This window comes from Mustela putorius, unplaced genomic scaffold (genome assembly GCF_011764305.1).
Source record: "Mustela putorius furo isolate JIRA1106 unplaced genomic scaffold, ASM1176430v1.1 tig00003911_pilon_pilon_pilon, whole genome shotgun sequence".
NCBI lineage: Eukaryota > Metazoa > Chordata > Mammalia > Carnivora > Mustelidae > Mustela > Mustela putorius.
In genome coordinates this window covers 39,920-58,312 of record NW_025422058.1, presented here as the reverse complement: position 1 = coordinate 58,312, position 18,393 = coordinate 39,920, and the positions used below count along the sequence as shown (strand labels likewise).

Genomic DNA, 18,393 nt, shown 5'->3' with positions numbered 1-18,393 from the left:
GGAAGTGAAGGTTCAGAAAAGTTGATTTGCACTAATCAGTAATGGACTCAGGCCTGTCCACTGCCCAGGTCCAGGACCTTTCAATTCTGCCAAGCTCTCTAAAGTTGCAGAATAATACCAACCTACCTCAGTTTCTCCCATCTGACATGTAGGGACTTGTGGAATATCTTCTGCTTGGTATCACAAAATCCTTTTCTACAAACTTTGTTTCTGGGTGACTGGGCTATCTTGGACAGACTGGATGTTGGATACTATTGCAAATACCATGCTTAACCAAATGTATTCCCCTAGTCTTTAAAAAATGAAGAGGAAATGCCTCTTGGTACTAATAAGTTCAGCCAGCTAACAATAAATTTAAGCTATCTCATTATATTTATTACACAAATTAGCTCATCAAATAGATTTCTACGAGGTGCCTGTCATGTATCAGGCACTCTTTTAGGCACAGGGACAATGATAGTGAATGAAACAGTACATGCATGCCCTAGTGCATATTATGAAGAAGGGGAAGAAATAAGGAACACATAAAGATATACTATTGTGTCAGGTAGAGATGAGTGACATAAAGAAAATTAGTACAGAATAAAAGGGATGGAGGGTGGGGAACTGGGTTGCTAATTTAAGTGAGTGGCTGGAGAGTGCCTCTGTGGTGAGGTGTCTTCTGGGTAGAGACTGAGTGACTGAATCCAGCCAGGAAGAATAACAAGTATGGAAAGCAGAGGAAATAGCAAGGTTTGGCTAAGCACAAGGATGAAGGTGACAGAAAGAAGAGGGTGGGTACCTTATAGGTCACATTAGAGATGATTTCTTCCTTAACTCTTATTTCCTCTGACATGAGAATAGAAGGGCTACTAAAGTAACTAACCACTGAGTGAAAGCACCATAAGGTACACACCAGCCTGTCCTCCATCACAAACTCTGAACCGCCAACCAGACGGTAGTTGAGAGGCAAGGGAAAGGAGAAGGGACAAGCATAGGATTCTGAGGAGGAGCCGCAATTGAGATGGAGAAAAACCAAAAGGGCTGTTTCAGAAGCCAAGTGTGGAAAGTATATCAAGGAGGAGATAGTCATAGTCATAGAAGAGAGTCTTCTCAAATGCTGCTGAGAAGTTAAGTAGGATGAGAACTAAGCTGTAATCTTTGAAGTTAGCATTTTGAAGGTCAAGAGTGACCTTGAAAAGGACAATTTACTTTCAGGCAATCTTTGCTACTCATCTCTGCTTCAACTTGAGTAGTTTAGCTTTTAGATACTTTACATGTTGGAATTTCATATAAGCACTTAACATAAAAGATTTTGTGGCTAAACTGATTTGGAAACTGAAGATCTAATTTCAATCTTTTGCAAACAAGAAAACTCAGCAGAATGATTTCAGTGACTTTCCTAAAGTAACAAAGCAAGTTATTGTCAGAGTGAAGTAAGAACCTTGGTCTTTGTGCATCCTGAAATAAGGGTTATTTAGATATAGCTTTAAATATGTATTCCTAGGTGTCATCAAGTGGTCATCCATCACACCACAGAGGCATTTTAATATATCATTAATTAATACAAAGTATTTTAATGTGAAGTCATAAGAGATCATTTCAGAGCCATAAATATCAACTGTAATGACTCATCCATACATTTCAAAATGGTTGATAAATAATTCAATTACCTTCATGTATGATTTTATATTAAAATCTATTAAGATAAAGTAGCTTTAAATCTGTTTTTAATTTTAAAATAGGTTTATGTATACATGTATAGCTGCCTAATTATGTACATGTATATATACTTCTACATACAATGTTTCATTCTAAAAATAATTTAATAATTTAAAAATTTTAAATATATATTTTATCTTTCTATATGATACACACAGGTTGATAACATTATTGCATGTGTAGAATGTTTTGATTCTATTCTAGGACAATAAGGTAAAGAGATAAATATAATGCTAAAAATATGAGAAAGTCTATTTAGAAAGTGAAAATAAATATTGAGCATAAAATATTTGAGGGAAATTTTAAGTATACTTTAATATAGGAATGTATTTCATATAAATATATACATTATTTTATTTTAAATATAGGCATATGCTTAATTGAATTAAGAAACAATCTGACATGGGCTTTCTGATGAATCAATACATTCTATATTTTATCAGGCAAACGAGAAGAAAGAATTTGCCAGAAAGTGATCATTAAATCAATCATAAGGAAACAGGACTGTATAAGTCAAAACCCTGTAAGTGGAAACATATAATTTGTTACATAAAGAGCATGTGTCTTTCCAAAAGTATATAGCACTAATACGTTTGTAAGTCAACAAAATGCCAACTGTCACAATATTTAACTTTGCGATTATTCATACATTTTAATATTAAAATATTCTGTTTGTGAAGAAGTATAAACTATTCTTGGCATTAATAATCAATAGTTATGAATCATAATTGCAATCTAGAGAGATGGAAATTAAACCAAATATATTTGACTACATATTTTTTTAACTATGCAATTTTACTCAGCAAAAATAGTCTTAGTTCTAATTTTACCCCATTTAATGTGACCTACCCAATAATATAGTCTCCACGAGGTATGATATAATACAGATTACAATAGAATCATTAGATTGTGATGAACATTGTACATATACCTGACTAGTTATTGGGTGCACATTTATTTCAGAGTTTATGTCAGCCTTTCTGTCTTAGGTATCATCATGGAACATCTCCTGGACTTATTCAAGTTATTAAAGTCTAACCTGGTATTTTCTTGCAGTCTTCTAATATACAGTAGCTTGAGACTTAATACAGTGATAATAAAGTTTTGCTTTCACTTGGTATCATAGGAGAATTGAATAGCCAGTTTTTAAACATTTTAAGAATTCTTTTCTCATTGTCTCTCCTTACAGGTAAATGTTGCATCTTGTGATGGAAAATGCCCATCTGCTACCATATATAACATCAACATTGAGAGCCATCTAAGATTCTGCAAGTGCTGTCGTGAAAATGGAGTGAGAAACTTGTCTGTGCCTCTGTATTGCTCAGGAAATGGCACCGAAGTCATGCACACGCTCCAGGAACCTATAGACTGCACATGTCAGTGGAATTAAACTTCTGGATTTCTAGGAACTCTATGTAATAATCACAATGTCAAATGAAGTTACCTTAATGTCATTATTTAGGCACTGGAAGATTTTATTAAACATTAATGTATTTTTCAGTGTTTGGGATATGGCAATTTAATGCTTGGTACAAATATGCTATTTCCTAGAAAAAATAATTGTCAAAATAGTTGTCAAAATAAAAATAAATCAAATTTATTGATTTACTCTATTTTAGAGACTCAACTGATTCTAAGTTATTCAGCTGAGATGCAGTTATGTATGTAATTGCAACATGCCACAGCCCTGGGATATTCTCATCCATTAGAAGGTTATTTTGCATTTTCCATTTGCACCCAATAGAGATTTTTTTGCTTTGCAAAGTCTGCCATAGCTTCCCAAATTAAGATAGCAGTACTCTTTCCTCACTACTGTTTAATCTGTTAAATGTAATTAGTTAAAGCTGGCATCTGGATAGTCATAAAGCGTATGATACATAGAGACAGATCATTCAACTATAGGATTTTAGATTATTTAAAGCCTGAATGAATATTAGGGTTGTTATTGCAAATGCCTCTTGTTTTGCAGGTGTACCAGGTCACTGGAAAAGCTGTGTGCCTTATAACAAATGACTTTCTGAATCCCAGTCCTATGCTCTTTTCTTTTGAATGGTATAGTAAGATGCCTGTCATGGAATCTTTGATTCTTAAAGAGCTTGCTTTGCATAGAATTAAGAATTTTAAATTCAATTCCTTTTAAAGAAATGAAAAATAATGCCACACATACATATGTATATACATACATATAATAGTAATCCCAATAATAAGAAATGGAGAAAGGTAGCATCACTTGCTAAAGAGTGGCGGGATATCTTGGACTTTTATTTTTTATACCATTACAACTGTTGTGAAATAAGTTGTTACTATTTAACATTTAATTTTTTGCTATGCCATGGACCAATGGTTTTTGATATGTATTTGCATTCGATCGGAGTTGCGTGCTATTTTTCTTTTCATGCTGCTGCTTTGCCAATGAAGAATGAAATAAAATGATTTGAATGTATTAATCATTCTGCAATGGAATGCTGCACTTTTTTAACATAATAGGCTATTGATATTTGCAAGGAACATATCTTGAGATTTTTGCAAATCCTCAAATTTTCTGCCACTTACAGTGTAGAATTATTTGAATTTCCTCACCTGTAAAAAGAGAGAATGCTCTACTTGCTATGATTGTTGTGGGGATCAAATGAAGTCAAATAGCAACACGAAAACAGTAAAGGTGCATTGAAAAGCAGATGTGGGTGGGCCTGGTGGTCTAGGTTCAGATTTCAGCTAGGTGAGTTGCTTGGGTTTCAAAATCATGCTTCCCAGAAAAAAAATGCAACTTATCAGATATTTTGGACCTCCAGGGTTACTAAGAAACAAATGAAAGAATGAAATGAACATTGCTTCTGCAATGTCCCAGTGCCTACTGTTTATAAAAATGGACTTTATCTTATTTGTGCTTAATAAAAGTGTTTCATCTAGACATTAACATTTCGGTATTCTTTGACTCCTGTTAACATATAGATTGAATCAAATGTCTTTGGTTAAAATAAATTAACATTGCTTGAGAGAAACTATTATGTACCTCTGCTGAGGCAGGTAATGTTGTCTATTGTCTGCCACACATTTCTTTATTTTCATGCTCTGTAAAATACTTGTAATTAAATTAAAAATACTAAATCACGTTTAGACCTATTTGTGGGGGAAAACGGGAAACATTGTCCTAGAACATGATAAGCATTCTGCAATATAACAGATAGGTATTGAGGACCTTCTCTGAGCCAGGTGCTATTCTGAGCTCTGAGGACAAATGTAAAATAAAGCAGACACGGTGTAGACTCTCCTGTAATTTAAAGTCTTGTGAGAAAGTAGGCATTAGTCACATAAACATACCTATGAGAAAGTTCAGAAGGAGTGCCCCAAACTTTGGAATGTAGCATATGATTCAGGTGACCCTCCAATCATCAGAGGTGATGATTTGGGAAACCTGGATAATAACCTGGACAATAACCTGCTGTTGGGACCACTGGATAGTAACTTGGATTTGGATTCTTGGTGCTCTGCACATGAGCTGTGCTGTTCCTGCCTAGCCGTTTTGAGAAAGTTGGATTCATACATCCATTGACATGAAGATAAATTCTACATGAATCAGAGATTGAAATGTTCAAAAAGGGAGGGAGAGGGTAAAACTAAAGAAAATAATGGGAGAAATTCACTAATGCCTTAGAGTGGGGGAGAGTCATTCCAATTCTGACTCAACATCCAGAAGCCCAGAAGAAATCATTGATAAATTTAATAAGAAAACTGAAAACAAATTCTGCAAGACAAAAAAAGTCAAAGTCAAAAGAAAAAAATGTAAAACCAAAGCACAATATTTACAATGTATCACTGATAAAGGCTCGTCTTCTATAGCAAGAGCTCCTAAAAAAGAACACAAAAGGAAAATATGAACAACCTAATAGAAAAATAGGCCAATAACTTGTATGATATTAGAGAGAAAAAGAAATAATACTTGAGGACACTGGAAAGATAATTGAGCATACTTTTTAAAGGGATTTATTTATTTATTTGAGAGAGAAAGAGGGAAAGAGAGAGAATGAAAGAATGGTGGGGAGGGGAAGAGGGAAAGAGAATCCCGAGCAGAATCTGAGCTCAGCACAGAGCCTGATGCAGGGCTTGATTCCATGGCCCTGAGATCACAATCCCAGCAGAAATCAAGAGTTGGACACTCAATTGAATGCACCACCCAGACACCCCAATGGAGCATGCTTTTTTTCTTTTTAAAAGATTTATTTGTTTATTTGACAGACAGAAGAGCCCGATGCGGGGCTCGATCCCAGGACCCTGGGATCATGACCAGAGCAGAAGGCAGAGGCTTTAACCCACTGAGCCACCCAGGTGCCCCTGGAGCATGCTTTTAATAAAAGCATTTCACATTCAATTTACACACACAAAAAGCCATTTCTCACCTACAAGATGGTAGCCAATTAAAAGCTTTATTATACTTTTTTTTTTTTTAGGCTAGGTGGCTTAGAAACCATAAACATTTATTTCTTATAATTCTTGAGGCTGGGGAGTCCAAGAACAAGGTGCTAGCAGTCTTCTTGCTGTTTTCTCACCTGGCAGGAGGGATGAGGGAGCTGCCTGGGGTATCTTCTGTAAGGGCACTAATCCCATTCCAGAGGGCTTAACCCTCATGTTCTACTCATCTCCCAAAGGCCAACTTCCTAATACCATCACATAGGGTGTTGTGAATTTAAGGCGGGACAGGGAGTGGGAGACACAATAATTCAGACCACAGTAAGAGGTTGAAAGGTGATTAGTGGATGGTCAGTTGAACCCAAAATACACCCTCTCCTGCTGTACTCATGCCCAGATTCAGGCAGGCACATGTTCATGTTTCTGCAGCTGGTGGTCCTGGACCTTCTGCCGCCTTCATGGCAATTCTCTCTGCAGGCAGCCTGAAGCAGCTGGACGGGAACAGCACAGTGCACGTGCTGAGGACCAGCCAAAGCCACTGGCCTCCTTGCCTTCCCCTGACCTATGTTTTCTTTCTCCTGCCATAGACACTGGCTTCTCCCACCACCTCTGAGCCTTCTGTGGAAGAAGCACCACACCCCCATGACTACCCTGATAAACTGGGTGATGTGGCCTGGAATAAAGAGGGGATAAGTACCCTGTGAAATGAACTCTGAGCAATGATGGTAGGCCCAGGAGCCCGCAGGTAAATTGCTCACTGTCACTCATCTCACAGACGATTCCCAGATGTGGTGGTTCCTTTGGCTCTCCAGAGACATCTGTGTTCTACGTGAGCTGTGGCCGACTCTCTAGTAATTTTGACTCCTCTCCTGCCCCACTTCCCTTAATCAGTTCCTTGCAGAGTCTTCCCCACATCAGTAAATAACAAATTTAATGTCTGTCTGTGCTGTGTCAGCACGGACTTGAACCACATACATATTTCCTGACAGGCTCAGAGATTAACACTAAAACTACGAAATGTTAACTTTAGCTTATTAAATCAATAAAGATTTAACTGTTTGCTATGTCCTGTTGGAAGGGAGAAGAGTAAGAAACAAACTCATGCAGTTTCTAGGAGATAAAGAAGAATATAAAACATCCATCTAAATAATTTCTATTGTCATTTTCACTTATCTCTCTGTCTCTCTTCCTCCAGGATTAAATTGAATATACATCTTTTAATTTTAAATTTCTTTAAGAATTTTTATGTTCTAAAAAGATTTTCTGCAGTAGAAATTTTATATGCTATATAGTATTTTCACAAGTGAATATCATGATCTATTTAACCGGTCTATTAATGGTTATTAAATTTGTTTCTCATTTTCCCTATTATAAACCCTTAACGTACGAAGTGAAATTGAAGGACCAAATGACATCAACATGCTGAAGAATTTCCATACATTTTGCTAATCTGTCTTCCACAACTGCTGATCAACTTTTTCCTTCCCCAAGAAGTTTATGAGGTTTTTTTTTTTTTTAATTCTTTATCATCATCAACACTAGGTAGTACCAGACAAAATTCCTTATTGGTAATAATAAGAAAAAAGGTCAGCTCATAGTAGAATGTCCTTATTGATAATAACAAGGAAAATCCTTATTGATGATATTAGAAAAAAGGTCAGCTCGTAGTAGAATAGATACCTGACTGTGCCACTGAATTCAAACCTTTCTATATACTCATTTTATCTTTTGTCTATTTTTTGTTTGTCCATTTTCTTAGTGGTAATTTTATAGAGTTCTCTTTCAGGACAAATGATTTTGCAAGCTTTAATTGACCTGTCTCCATCTTTAAGTATTATAGTTAATATACCCTGGGACTTTGGGTTCTGTTTTTAAAATTTAATTATTAGGAGTGAAACAAAACCTTTTATTCATGTTAGTTTTAAGAGATGAATATGAATAAATTATTGATATATTCCATTCAATTTAAGCTGAAATGGAGAGAAGACAGACACTGTATCTTGAGGCTCTAATGTCCAAAAGAGAATAGATGCTCTTACTAGGAATTTAAAGGTTTCTGAGCTTTTTCTAGGCAATTAACTATCATGCAATGTTTCACGGTTAATGTTCACATTACATTAAAAAAGGACACTACTGAAATAGAGATATCTCAACAATTTCTTAAAATTAATCTTTCAAGAACGTTTGTGGTTACAACATGTAGATTCAGAAGATTTCAAGATACACAAAAGTTATGACTCTGGCCAGACGGCTTACAGCCCAGTGAATTAAGATTCACATTTGCGCTAATATTCCCAGACAAGGTCAGTGTGAATGGTCCAGCAGTCTGGTTTCCGTATAGAAGTGCTCACCTGAGGGGCAAGGGAGTACTGAAATCTGGCTCATGTTTCTCAAGCCAGGTCATATACCGTGACAAGAAGCTCTTTCTATCCAGAGGAAGGAAGGCCTTTTTCTTTGCATGAAGACACTGGTCTCTTGCCAAGCCAAACACCCATCTGGGAGTCATCTTCCCAGAGGGAGGAGCACTTTCTAATAATTCCTGAGGTATTTTCTAATTTATCCACCACACACTGTGCCTTTTCCTAGTGTATCTACCATGAGGAGGCATCTTTTGCTAACTTGCACAAATATTAACAACCATCTTGTTCATAGCCTTCCCATCCATTTTTTTTTTCTAATGATGTCACATGAAAGGCTATAGTACTTGAAATCTTGCCTCTAAACAGCATCTTTGGTTGGGGAGGAATATTTGACTTTTCAGAGTTATTTCACTGTTAACTAGAAAGACTGACATTCTGGCTAAAGTTAAAATTCTATCATATTATCAAAAATGTTATCTATTATCAGAAAATAGATTATAGAAACCTTGAGATGGATACAAAATTTTAAAAATTGTGTTTTGTTTACTAAAAATATGGAATTTAAGCTTTCTGCCTTCTTAGTCATATTTATTTTGTGCCAAAATTAAATTTTATCTATTTATTCTATTAAAAGCTATATATGCATGCACATAAACATACACATAAAAATAAATTCAGTTTTTGCTATCTAATTTTATAATTCTGTATATGGACTAACCACAGTCTTTACTGACAGTCCTAGTATCTCCATTACTGAATCCTTATGTTTGTTTGATTTCTTGGTTGCTTGATTTTGTCTTCAAGTAATTTTTCTCCAGAAAGGTATATGGGTTATATATTTCCTAAGACTTTACTCACACTTTTACATAATAACTAAGGTCTCAGGCCCTTGGATGAAATAGGTATAAATTCAAATCCTAATATCATATTTTTCTGTGTGACTCTAAACAAACTTAATAATTTTGCACTTCATAGTTTTCAAATTCCTCAAAGGATTTGTGTGAGGCTAATGGAGTTAATACATGTAAAGTACTTACTAGAGTGTTTAACATATAGGACTTGATATATATAAGCAGAGTATAAAAATTTGAGTTCATAGTTTGCTTTCAAAAACTCTAGACATTGCTTCATTGTGTTTGGACATTTAGTGCTGCAAAAGAAAAGTCTGGTTTCCATTTTAGTATATGGTTCCATTATAGGTATATTTCTTTTCTTTTTTCTTTGAACGGTTGCTTATTACAATTTTCCTTCAAGTTTTAAATTCTTCTATTGTGAAAGTGTGTATAGGTATGGTTCTCTATTTATTGATATTCTTTTGGATTTTCTGATCTTCACACAATCTTTTTTTTAAATATATAAAAGGTGTTTCTTCCATTGCTAGTATATTTTTATTTGATATGTTTCCCTTTTAATCTGATTTTATATTCAGAAAAATTATGTATACATTGTTTTTCTTTCATACCTATGATAATTTCTTTCTGTCTTCATCTATTTGTCTTTTTTGCTCTTCATAATTGTATATTTTTTTCCATAATAGTTATTCATGCTTACTCTACTTCTATCAGTGTAGATTGTAAATCTGAAAAATCATTTTTAGTTTCCTTGTATTTATTTCCTGTCAGATTCTCTTTTTAACTCATCTAATTTTTTTTAACTTCAGGCTATTTTCTATTGATACAAAATTATTCTTCTCAATATTTTCTCATACTTTTATGGAAATCATGTATTTTGCGTACTTCAGACAAAGACAAAAACTTTCCTGATTTCTTCCCTTGAATTCTGCATCAAAGTGCTTATAATATCTAATCTCTTCTTTTTCTCAATTTTTAAGATGATATTCTCTTTGCTTTTTCATAGGTCTTATGGCTTATTTTCATGTCATTTTGGCTGTTTATATTAGGTTATATGGATTGCCTGTGGTTGTCCTCTATTACCACTTGAGGAACGGTAAGAATTTTACTCTCATATTTCCAGCTACAGGACAGGATGAAAAAGTCTATTCCTATTTTACTTTCTATATTCTGGCAAGCTTGTCCTAATAGTTTCCAACTACAAAGGTCACAGATTCTCTCTACATCATTTCATGCATCTCTGATATCCTGAATTATCAAAAGTCATGAAAAATTATGATTTTTTTTTGCTCACATCTAGCATTTTTATCCTTCATTTTTCTTGACACTTTCATCTATAATGCTTATCTTGTAATGAGTGCTCATAAAATACAGTGGAGTACTGCTAAACTCCTTTGTTTCCTGGGAGCTACTAACTCTCAAGCGATTCAGAAAGACCAGAAAGAGAGTTGGAATTAGAGAAAAGTTTAACTACTTCCTGAAAGACACTGTTTCAGCACCATGTGTCCACTGACCAGCTTCTGATGCACAGAACTCTGAGTTAGGGAATTGGAAATCAGAAAGATATAAGCTATCTCTTTTGTCTTTCCTGGTAAATTTTACATATAATAAATAACAGATTTTCTTCTGAAGTCAGTTTTATTCTGTTACGCAATTTTTTGTTCGTGAACTTTGTTTTTTTTTTGTATTTTAGAACAGTACAAACTGAGACTCAAATATTAGCATTATACAAAAGGTCTACAAAATTTTGCAAAGGAGTCTTGAGAAAATACTACAAACTATTGGGATAACAAATGTTTAACCAAACATATGAGATTATTTAATGCTGAGAGCAGTAGATTAAAGTGAACATTTAGAAAATTATTTCTTAACTTTAGAAAAAATCTATAAGATATAAATATATTAGACCTGCTAAGAGTAGTACCTGGATACCTGTGCTTTTTGTCATGTTCATTTTCTTGATCTACCTGCAGCTGCTCTAAATTATATCAAATAAGATGAGATTGATTATGTAATCAATGGGTAAGGATATTCTTCTGTGATTCATGGTTAAGAAAACAGCCTCTGGAACTAGATGCCTGGGATCAAATCCCACTTGCTACTCATTAATTCTGGGGAGGATGAGCGCCACTGCAAAGAATACCTTTCACAGAATTTAAGAATTTGAGATAACCAACTTTGAGATGGGCTGGAGTGAAAGAAATGCCAAGACTTGAATGCATTTATCTCTGCTTCCCTTGCTCTGCCAACTCCATTTTCTCCCACTGCATTCCTGTTGCTCCACATGGCAACCTTGTATATAGCTATGGCAGCTTTGATGAAACAACCCTTCAAGATGTTTTCCAACAAAGAGGATAGGACATCCATCTCTGACTTCTTGTTAGGAACGCCTGTGCGACGACTGCCCGAGTTTGCGATCCCATTAACTGTGGGTATTGCTTTTCTATTGCTGTGAAATGAAGTACCACAAATTTAATGTCTTGAATCAAAACACTTATTATCTGACAGTTTCTGTGAACCAGGAGTCTGGGCTCTCTGCTCAGGATCTCACCAGGCTGAAATCAAGTTGTTACTTAGGACTGTGATCTCATCTGAGGCTATGGGTCCTCTTTTTCCAGGCTCATTCACATCGTTGCAGAATTAAGTTCCGTGAGACTCTGGGACTGAGATCACAGTGTTCTGACTGACTGTAGGCTGGCACACACCCTCAGCCTCTGGAGGCAAGGCTCATGTTCTAACCATCTGGCCCTCTCACATCATGGCAACTTACTTCTTAGAAGTCCGCAGGAGAATGGCTTTTTTGTTCTGCTATAGTGAAGTAGTCTATAAAGTAAATAATCATGGTAGTGATGATCTCATCATTTTCACAGGTCCACCAAGCCTCAGGGGGAGGGGATTATACAGGGTGTGAATAACAGGGGGTGGAAATTTTAGGTATCATCCTAGAATTGTGCCAACAGTAAGGGTTTGAGTATCTTTCTTGGACTGCCAGGGTCATTGACCATCCCCTTGTAAGGTCACAGATCTCCCTTTTCCTCTAGTGTCCCATAAAAAGGGACAAAAACCATGTCACTAATTTATTCAGGTTATAAGTTTTAAGGAGGGATATTTTTATGTTGGTCTTTAACTTCTCCCTTTCATTTTTCAGGGTATAAGGATAGTGGATCTTCCTGTCTAGATAGAAAGCTCTTGTAGTAAGGAAGTCACAGTTTTCTTGCCTTATCTTTCCTGTCCCTTCTGCTGGAAAGTTTCTCAGTAAAAATTTACTGAATTCATTAAACATGTTAAATGTACTGATAATCTCATTTAGAAATAAATTCCCACCCATCCTGGCATACTTGTTAACAAACCTCTCAGGAAAGCAATAAACGTGATGAACCAGACCTCAGATTATTTCACAACTACCCCATTCCAGAGATGCAAGTCCTTTTTTAGTCTCAATTCTCAATATGTCATTTGCATTTTAGTCCACACCAATAAATACAAATAAATCTGAGTTTTAATCTTCGATTCTGAAATGCAGCCAATAACACATTATTAAACATACAATTTTCACTCAAAGTAAATTCATTTGGATTAATTTGGATGATTAAATCATTTCACAAAAGATCTGTTGCAATAACTACTTTTCATATTGTATAAATAAATATGCTAAAAAGATAATGCCACAAATTGTTAGGAAATTTTGCATTGTAAAAAAGGCCAATCCTAGTTACAGAACTAAAACACCAAGCTTTTTGGCATCACATTTAAGAAATAAATACAGATGAAAAACATGCTGCTAATCCATCTTTTATATTCTTTCTCTTGTAACTCATGCCAGCAAAATAAAGCTTAGAAATTCTATAGCAACAATGGCTTTCCTTTAAATAATGATAGAAATCTGGCTCACTTTGATTACATGTCAGCTTATAAAAGTCTTATTTTTGTAAGAAAAATTAGAGTAAAATATCTCCTTTGAAAGAGGACATTTAAAAAGACCCATAAAAATAGGAGTCAGGAAACAAGGAAAGACAAAAACACTTAATTTAATTTATCTAGAAGATTTAAGATAGAATATTTTTGTGTTGGTCTTTAACTTTTAAGCACTGTTCCATTTGAACCTTAAAACAATATACTTCTTCACAATCTGGAATGTGACAGATCTTGTTACTGTAAAGAGGAAATCATTAGGAAAGAAAGAATCTCAGGCACATCACAAACAGTTCAGAAAAAGACTCTCCAGTTTTAAAGCAGATCCATATTAGAGGACTCCTATAAGTCATACATTAGTTTTTTTAGAATGACATGACTCATCTTAAAACTTGTATTTGTGTTCCAAAAATGTTTAGAAATATTTACAATGAAGTGAATCCCCAGTGTCACCTAGAAAAAGGGGGTGGCAGAGTTTTAGAATATTTCTCCTACAAGTATTTATTCAAAACATGTTTGTTGAGGGCTTACTATGTAAGATATCACAATTGGATCGTAATATGAAAATCAATAGGAAATAAGACTTATCTTCAGGGAAATTACAGTCTGATAGAGATACTAAGTTGTTCACAGATAATTATATAAAAAAATAGAATTCTATGAGCCATGTATTAGGGGCACTAAGTACCACAGAAGCACAGAGGAGCGGATAGAGCTCTTGTTAGTAATACCAGGACAAGTTTCATGAAAAAGGTGAAATAAGAGGAAAATATTGGAAAAACAGTGATCTGAACATGTATGAAGTAAACCAAAATATTTCTGGAGGACTTACTGGGTACAGTAAGGAATTAGGGAGGCTGAAGAGTCATTGAAAACACTGTGAGGAGGGAAGTAACATTATTAGAACTGAACTCTAGAAAGATTAATCTGAAGAAAGTTGAAAATAGATTAGAAAAGAAGAAAAACCAGAGATAAGGAGACTTATTTTGTATTGTATTTTGGCAGGGGGCAGAGTAGAAGGTGCAGGTAGAGGGAGAAGGAAAGGGAGAGAGAGAATCTTTTTTTTTTTTTTTTAAGATTTTATTTATTTATTTGACAGAGAGAGATCACAAGCAGGCAGAGAGGCAGGCAGAGAGAGAGAGAAGGAAGCAGACTCCCTGCTGAGCAGAGAGCCCGATGCGGGACTCGATCCCAGGACCCTGAGATCATGACCTGAGCTGAAGGCAGCGGCCTAACCCACTGAGCCACCCAGGTGCCCAGGAGAGAGAGAATCTTGAACAGGCTTCACACACAGCACAAAGCACAAGGCTGGGCTCGATCTCAAGACGCTGAGATCATGACCTGAACCCGACTCAAGAGTCAGACGCTTAACTGACTGAGCCACCCAGGTGTCCCTAGAGAGAAGGAGAACTGTTTTAGATCGATCTAATAAGAAGGCATGAAGGGATGCCAGTTATCCAGTGTGATATTGAGAGTTCTAATAAAATATGTATTTGGTTCTCATCACTGTTTCCCTTGGAATTTCCTAAGTGATGGGAGTTATAAAAGTGTCTTCTGTTATTTTAATAAGATGACCTTTGGACAGATTCTAAGAATGGGGGTTTGTTGCCAGTGAAGCCAATTATATGATCAGGGGGATGGAAATTTCAGTTCCATCACCATCTCCCCGAAGGGGAGAGGGCTTGTAGGACTGTGCCTATGTAATGAAACCTCCATTAAAACAAAACAAAACAAAACAAAACAAAAACATTGGAGTTGGGGGAGCTTCCAGCTTGGTGAACACATGGACATTTGGGGAGAGTGGTGTACTCCAAGAGGGTGTGGATGTCTCTTCCAATATACCCTGCTCTTGCATCTCTTCTATGTGGCTGTTCCTGAGTTCCATCCTTTTATAATAAATCACTCATCTAGTGAGTAAGCAGATTTTCTGAGTTCTGTGAGCCACTCTAGCAAATTAATTGAACCCAGGGAGTTCAACTGAGCCTACAGTCCATAGGTCAGAAGCATGGATAGCAACCTGGGCGTGTGACAGACATATGAAATGGGGTGGTCGGGGAGTCTTGTAGGACTGAATGCTTAGCCTGTGGAATCTGACTCTATCTCTGGGTGGACAGTGTCAGAATTGAGTTGAATTATGTATGGGACACCAAGGTGGTATCCCAAGAATTGTTTGGTGGTGTGGGGGTAGCACCTCCCATACCAATCACACACATTGGAACTGGGTCCAGCTGCCCAAAGATTAGATGAGAGGGAAAGAGATCCTGGATTTAGATAGTAAGAACAGGATCAAGAGGAATATGGTTGTGCATAGGATCATAGTATATAATACTCAGCAGTCCTTCAGTAGAATTTAAGCTAGTAACTAGTAGCTATGTAAGGGAGAACTAGGAACATTTGTTGCTATAGCCTCAGTGCTTAGCACTGAGCTTGACACATAACATTCACTAAAAACCTTTGACTGAATTCCTGCAATTTGAAGGTGAGGAAGGGTTGGCTATCATTTGTGTAGAGGAAGGGTTGGCTATCATTTGTGTAATTGTTACATTTCTATCAGAGATGTGGTTATACATGTTATGTCCACCCAACCTCTGGTGATGATGTGGGTTTCTTGTCATAATAGATATTTAAATAAGATGCCAAACAACATATTTCCTAATAGGGAATTGAAGTTTTAAAACATTAATGATCTCCATTATTGCCTAAATGGCTTTTGGCTGTGTTTCACCATCAGAAAAGTAAGTTCTTTCCATTAAAAACTAAATGTCCTGAAATTGTCCTAATTCAATACTTTCCCATTTCTAGAAAGAGAGGACCCATAATTTTAAAAATCATTCTCTTTGTTTCTCCATAACTAAGTTCCTAGGCCAAATAAAGGAACAAACTCTTAACTGGGATAGAATTTCATAGGGTATTGTGTCAGGAAACAGCTTTTGAGGGAAACACTATTGATTAATTTGCAACCAAGTTTGCTGACTTAGTGGAAAGACTGATGTCAACTATGGAAGGTAGTGGTCTTCTTCTCCTTCTCCTTCTTCAGATTTTACTTATTTTAGAGAGCAAGAAAGAGAGCTCCAGGAGGGTGAGGGGCAGAGGGAGTTGCATACTCCCCGCTGAGCAGGAACCTCTGACTCTGGATTCCCAGATCATTACCTGAGCCAAAGGCAGATTCTTAACCCATTGAGCCACCCAGCTGCCCCTGGAAGGTGTAGCCTTAACAATGTCTGTTTATTTAAAATGCCATTGTTTGCAAAGCAAATATATGACTGCCTCCCCCAAAATCCCACCACACACTGAATTAGATATACTTGATTCAATTCACTTGATGGATCGTTATCTTATATATTTATTTATTTTTGTGATCACTTTCCTGATTTGTCTGTTTTTTCTTGAGATACAATTGACATAAGACACTGTACAATTTTAAGGTGTAAAATAATGATTTGATATATGTATATGCTGCAAAGTGATTACCAAAAATGTTCAGTCAACACCGTTGGTGGATTTTTTTTTTTTTAAGATTTTATTTATTTGACAGAGATCACAAGTAGGCAGAGAGGCAGGCAGAGAGAGAGAGGAGGAAGCAGGCTCCCCGCTGAGCAGAGAGCCTGATGCGGGGCTGGATCCCAGGACCCTAAGATCATAACCTGAGCCGAAGGCAGAGGCTTTAACACACTGAGCCACCCAGGCACCCCCGTTGGTGCATTTTTAATCTGACCATATTTCTCGAAACCTAAAACTAATTCATTGCCAATAAAATCATTTTGTGATATACTCCCTTGATACTTTCTACTTTTATAAAGTAAAGATATGTACTACCCTCAGGAATTAAAACAACAAAAATATATAGTTCTTATCTGTAACTGTGCTTATATTATAACGCAGTCCATGCCATCAAGGAATTCCTAATCTGGCTAAGGACATAAACACATAAAAACTAAATTTTTGTGTAAGAATATAAATAAAGTCATACAGGAAAACAGAGATGCAAATGATTATGGCTTGTTACTTAGGAGGATACAAGTTAGGGTGCCAAAGAGGAAAGAGGTGAAGATGGAAAGTGGATTTGGCCTGAGGTACTATGTAAGCAAGAGTCAGAATAGGCTTTTAAGTAAGCACCTCCAGGAGGATCATGTGTGTATTTCAGAAAGCCCGTACTGGCTAACAGCCAGTGCAGGCTTTGACCTAGCCCAAGTTTAATTGCTGTTTATTTTCCGCAGCGTTTGAAGTGTTGATTGAACTCTTCCTCCTTTCTGCGTGAAGTCTGACCTAGTCCAAGTATGAACTTATTGGAAGTAATTTCGACAAACCAGTACTAGTTATCAGTGTATTAAGTATTTACGCTCTAGGAGCCCTTACAAGCCTACTGTTGACTACGCCCACCTTTTCAGAGATGCTGAGCTAGTAAACTGAGCCAAACGACCTGAATGAACTGAGATTCCAACTCTTAAACGTGGCATATACTTTCCAGAGAGGAGAGGTAGCCAAGGTTATCACCTAAGCCCATGGCTGTGGGACTGGAGAGGAAATAATTGCCCTAAAAGATGTGTTAGAGGCAGAATCAAAAAAGATTTTTGAGGACAAAATTGACTTTGGATAGTGAGGGAAAGAATCTGAAGATGCAGAGTTGATCATTTTTTGGTGGGGGGGGGGGTTGGCTGACACTCTCCTCGGGAAGGGCTGGGAGAAGGATGATCATGAATTTCCTTTTGGAAAGAATTGCTTTTTGGGCACATCAGGGTAAAGAGAGCCAATACTGAGCTGTAGATACTGCAGTATTTTGAATAGGACCGAAATCACACAAGGGAACAAAATAACCCTGACTCAACAAAGGCACCCTGGGTCAAGTCCATTTTTAAGGTGGAACTGTCAGAGGATAAGGTGGACTAAGATGGAAGATCCAGGTGAGGGTGATGTCAGGGATGCCAACTGCAGCAGCATCCAGAAAGGAGGAAGAGAAGGAAGGTGGAGATCGCAGAAAGCAGGAAGAGTTCAATCAGCACTTCAAATGCTGCGGAAAATAAGCAGCAATTAAACCCCAAGGCCCGTGGACAGGGAAAGAATGTGGCTCCGCACACAGCCACATGAATGACGTTAACTCAAAGCTGTGTCCACTCAGGGCTGTTCACAGCCACCCGGTGGGCTTCTGTTTCTTTTTCACGAGA

General features: G+C 36.6%; 1 protein-coding gene across 2 annotated transcripts in view; it reads left to right on the top strand.

Annotated features, from left to right (window-relative positions):
* Window positions 1-4,144, top strand: part of OTOGL (otogelin like) — a 136,191-nt gene extending 132,047 nt beyond the window's left edge. For both annotated transcript variants that reach the window (XM_045069092.1, XM_045069091.1), the window contains 2 exons: window positions 2,145-2,224; window positions 2,891-4,144. In XM_045069092.1, the coding sequence (XP_044925027.1) occupies window positions 2,145-2,224; window positions 2,891-3,091 (281 nt within the window). In that variant the 3' untranslated portion in view covers window positions 3,092-4,144. The remainder of the gene's footprint in view (window positions 1-2,144; window positions 2,225-2,890) is intronic.
* The last annotated feature ends 14,249 nt before the right edge of the window (window positions 4,145-18,393 follow it).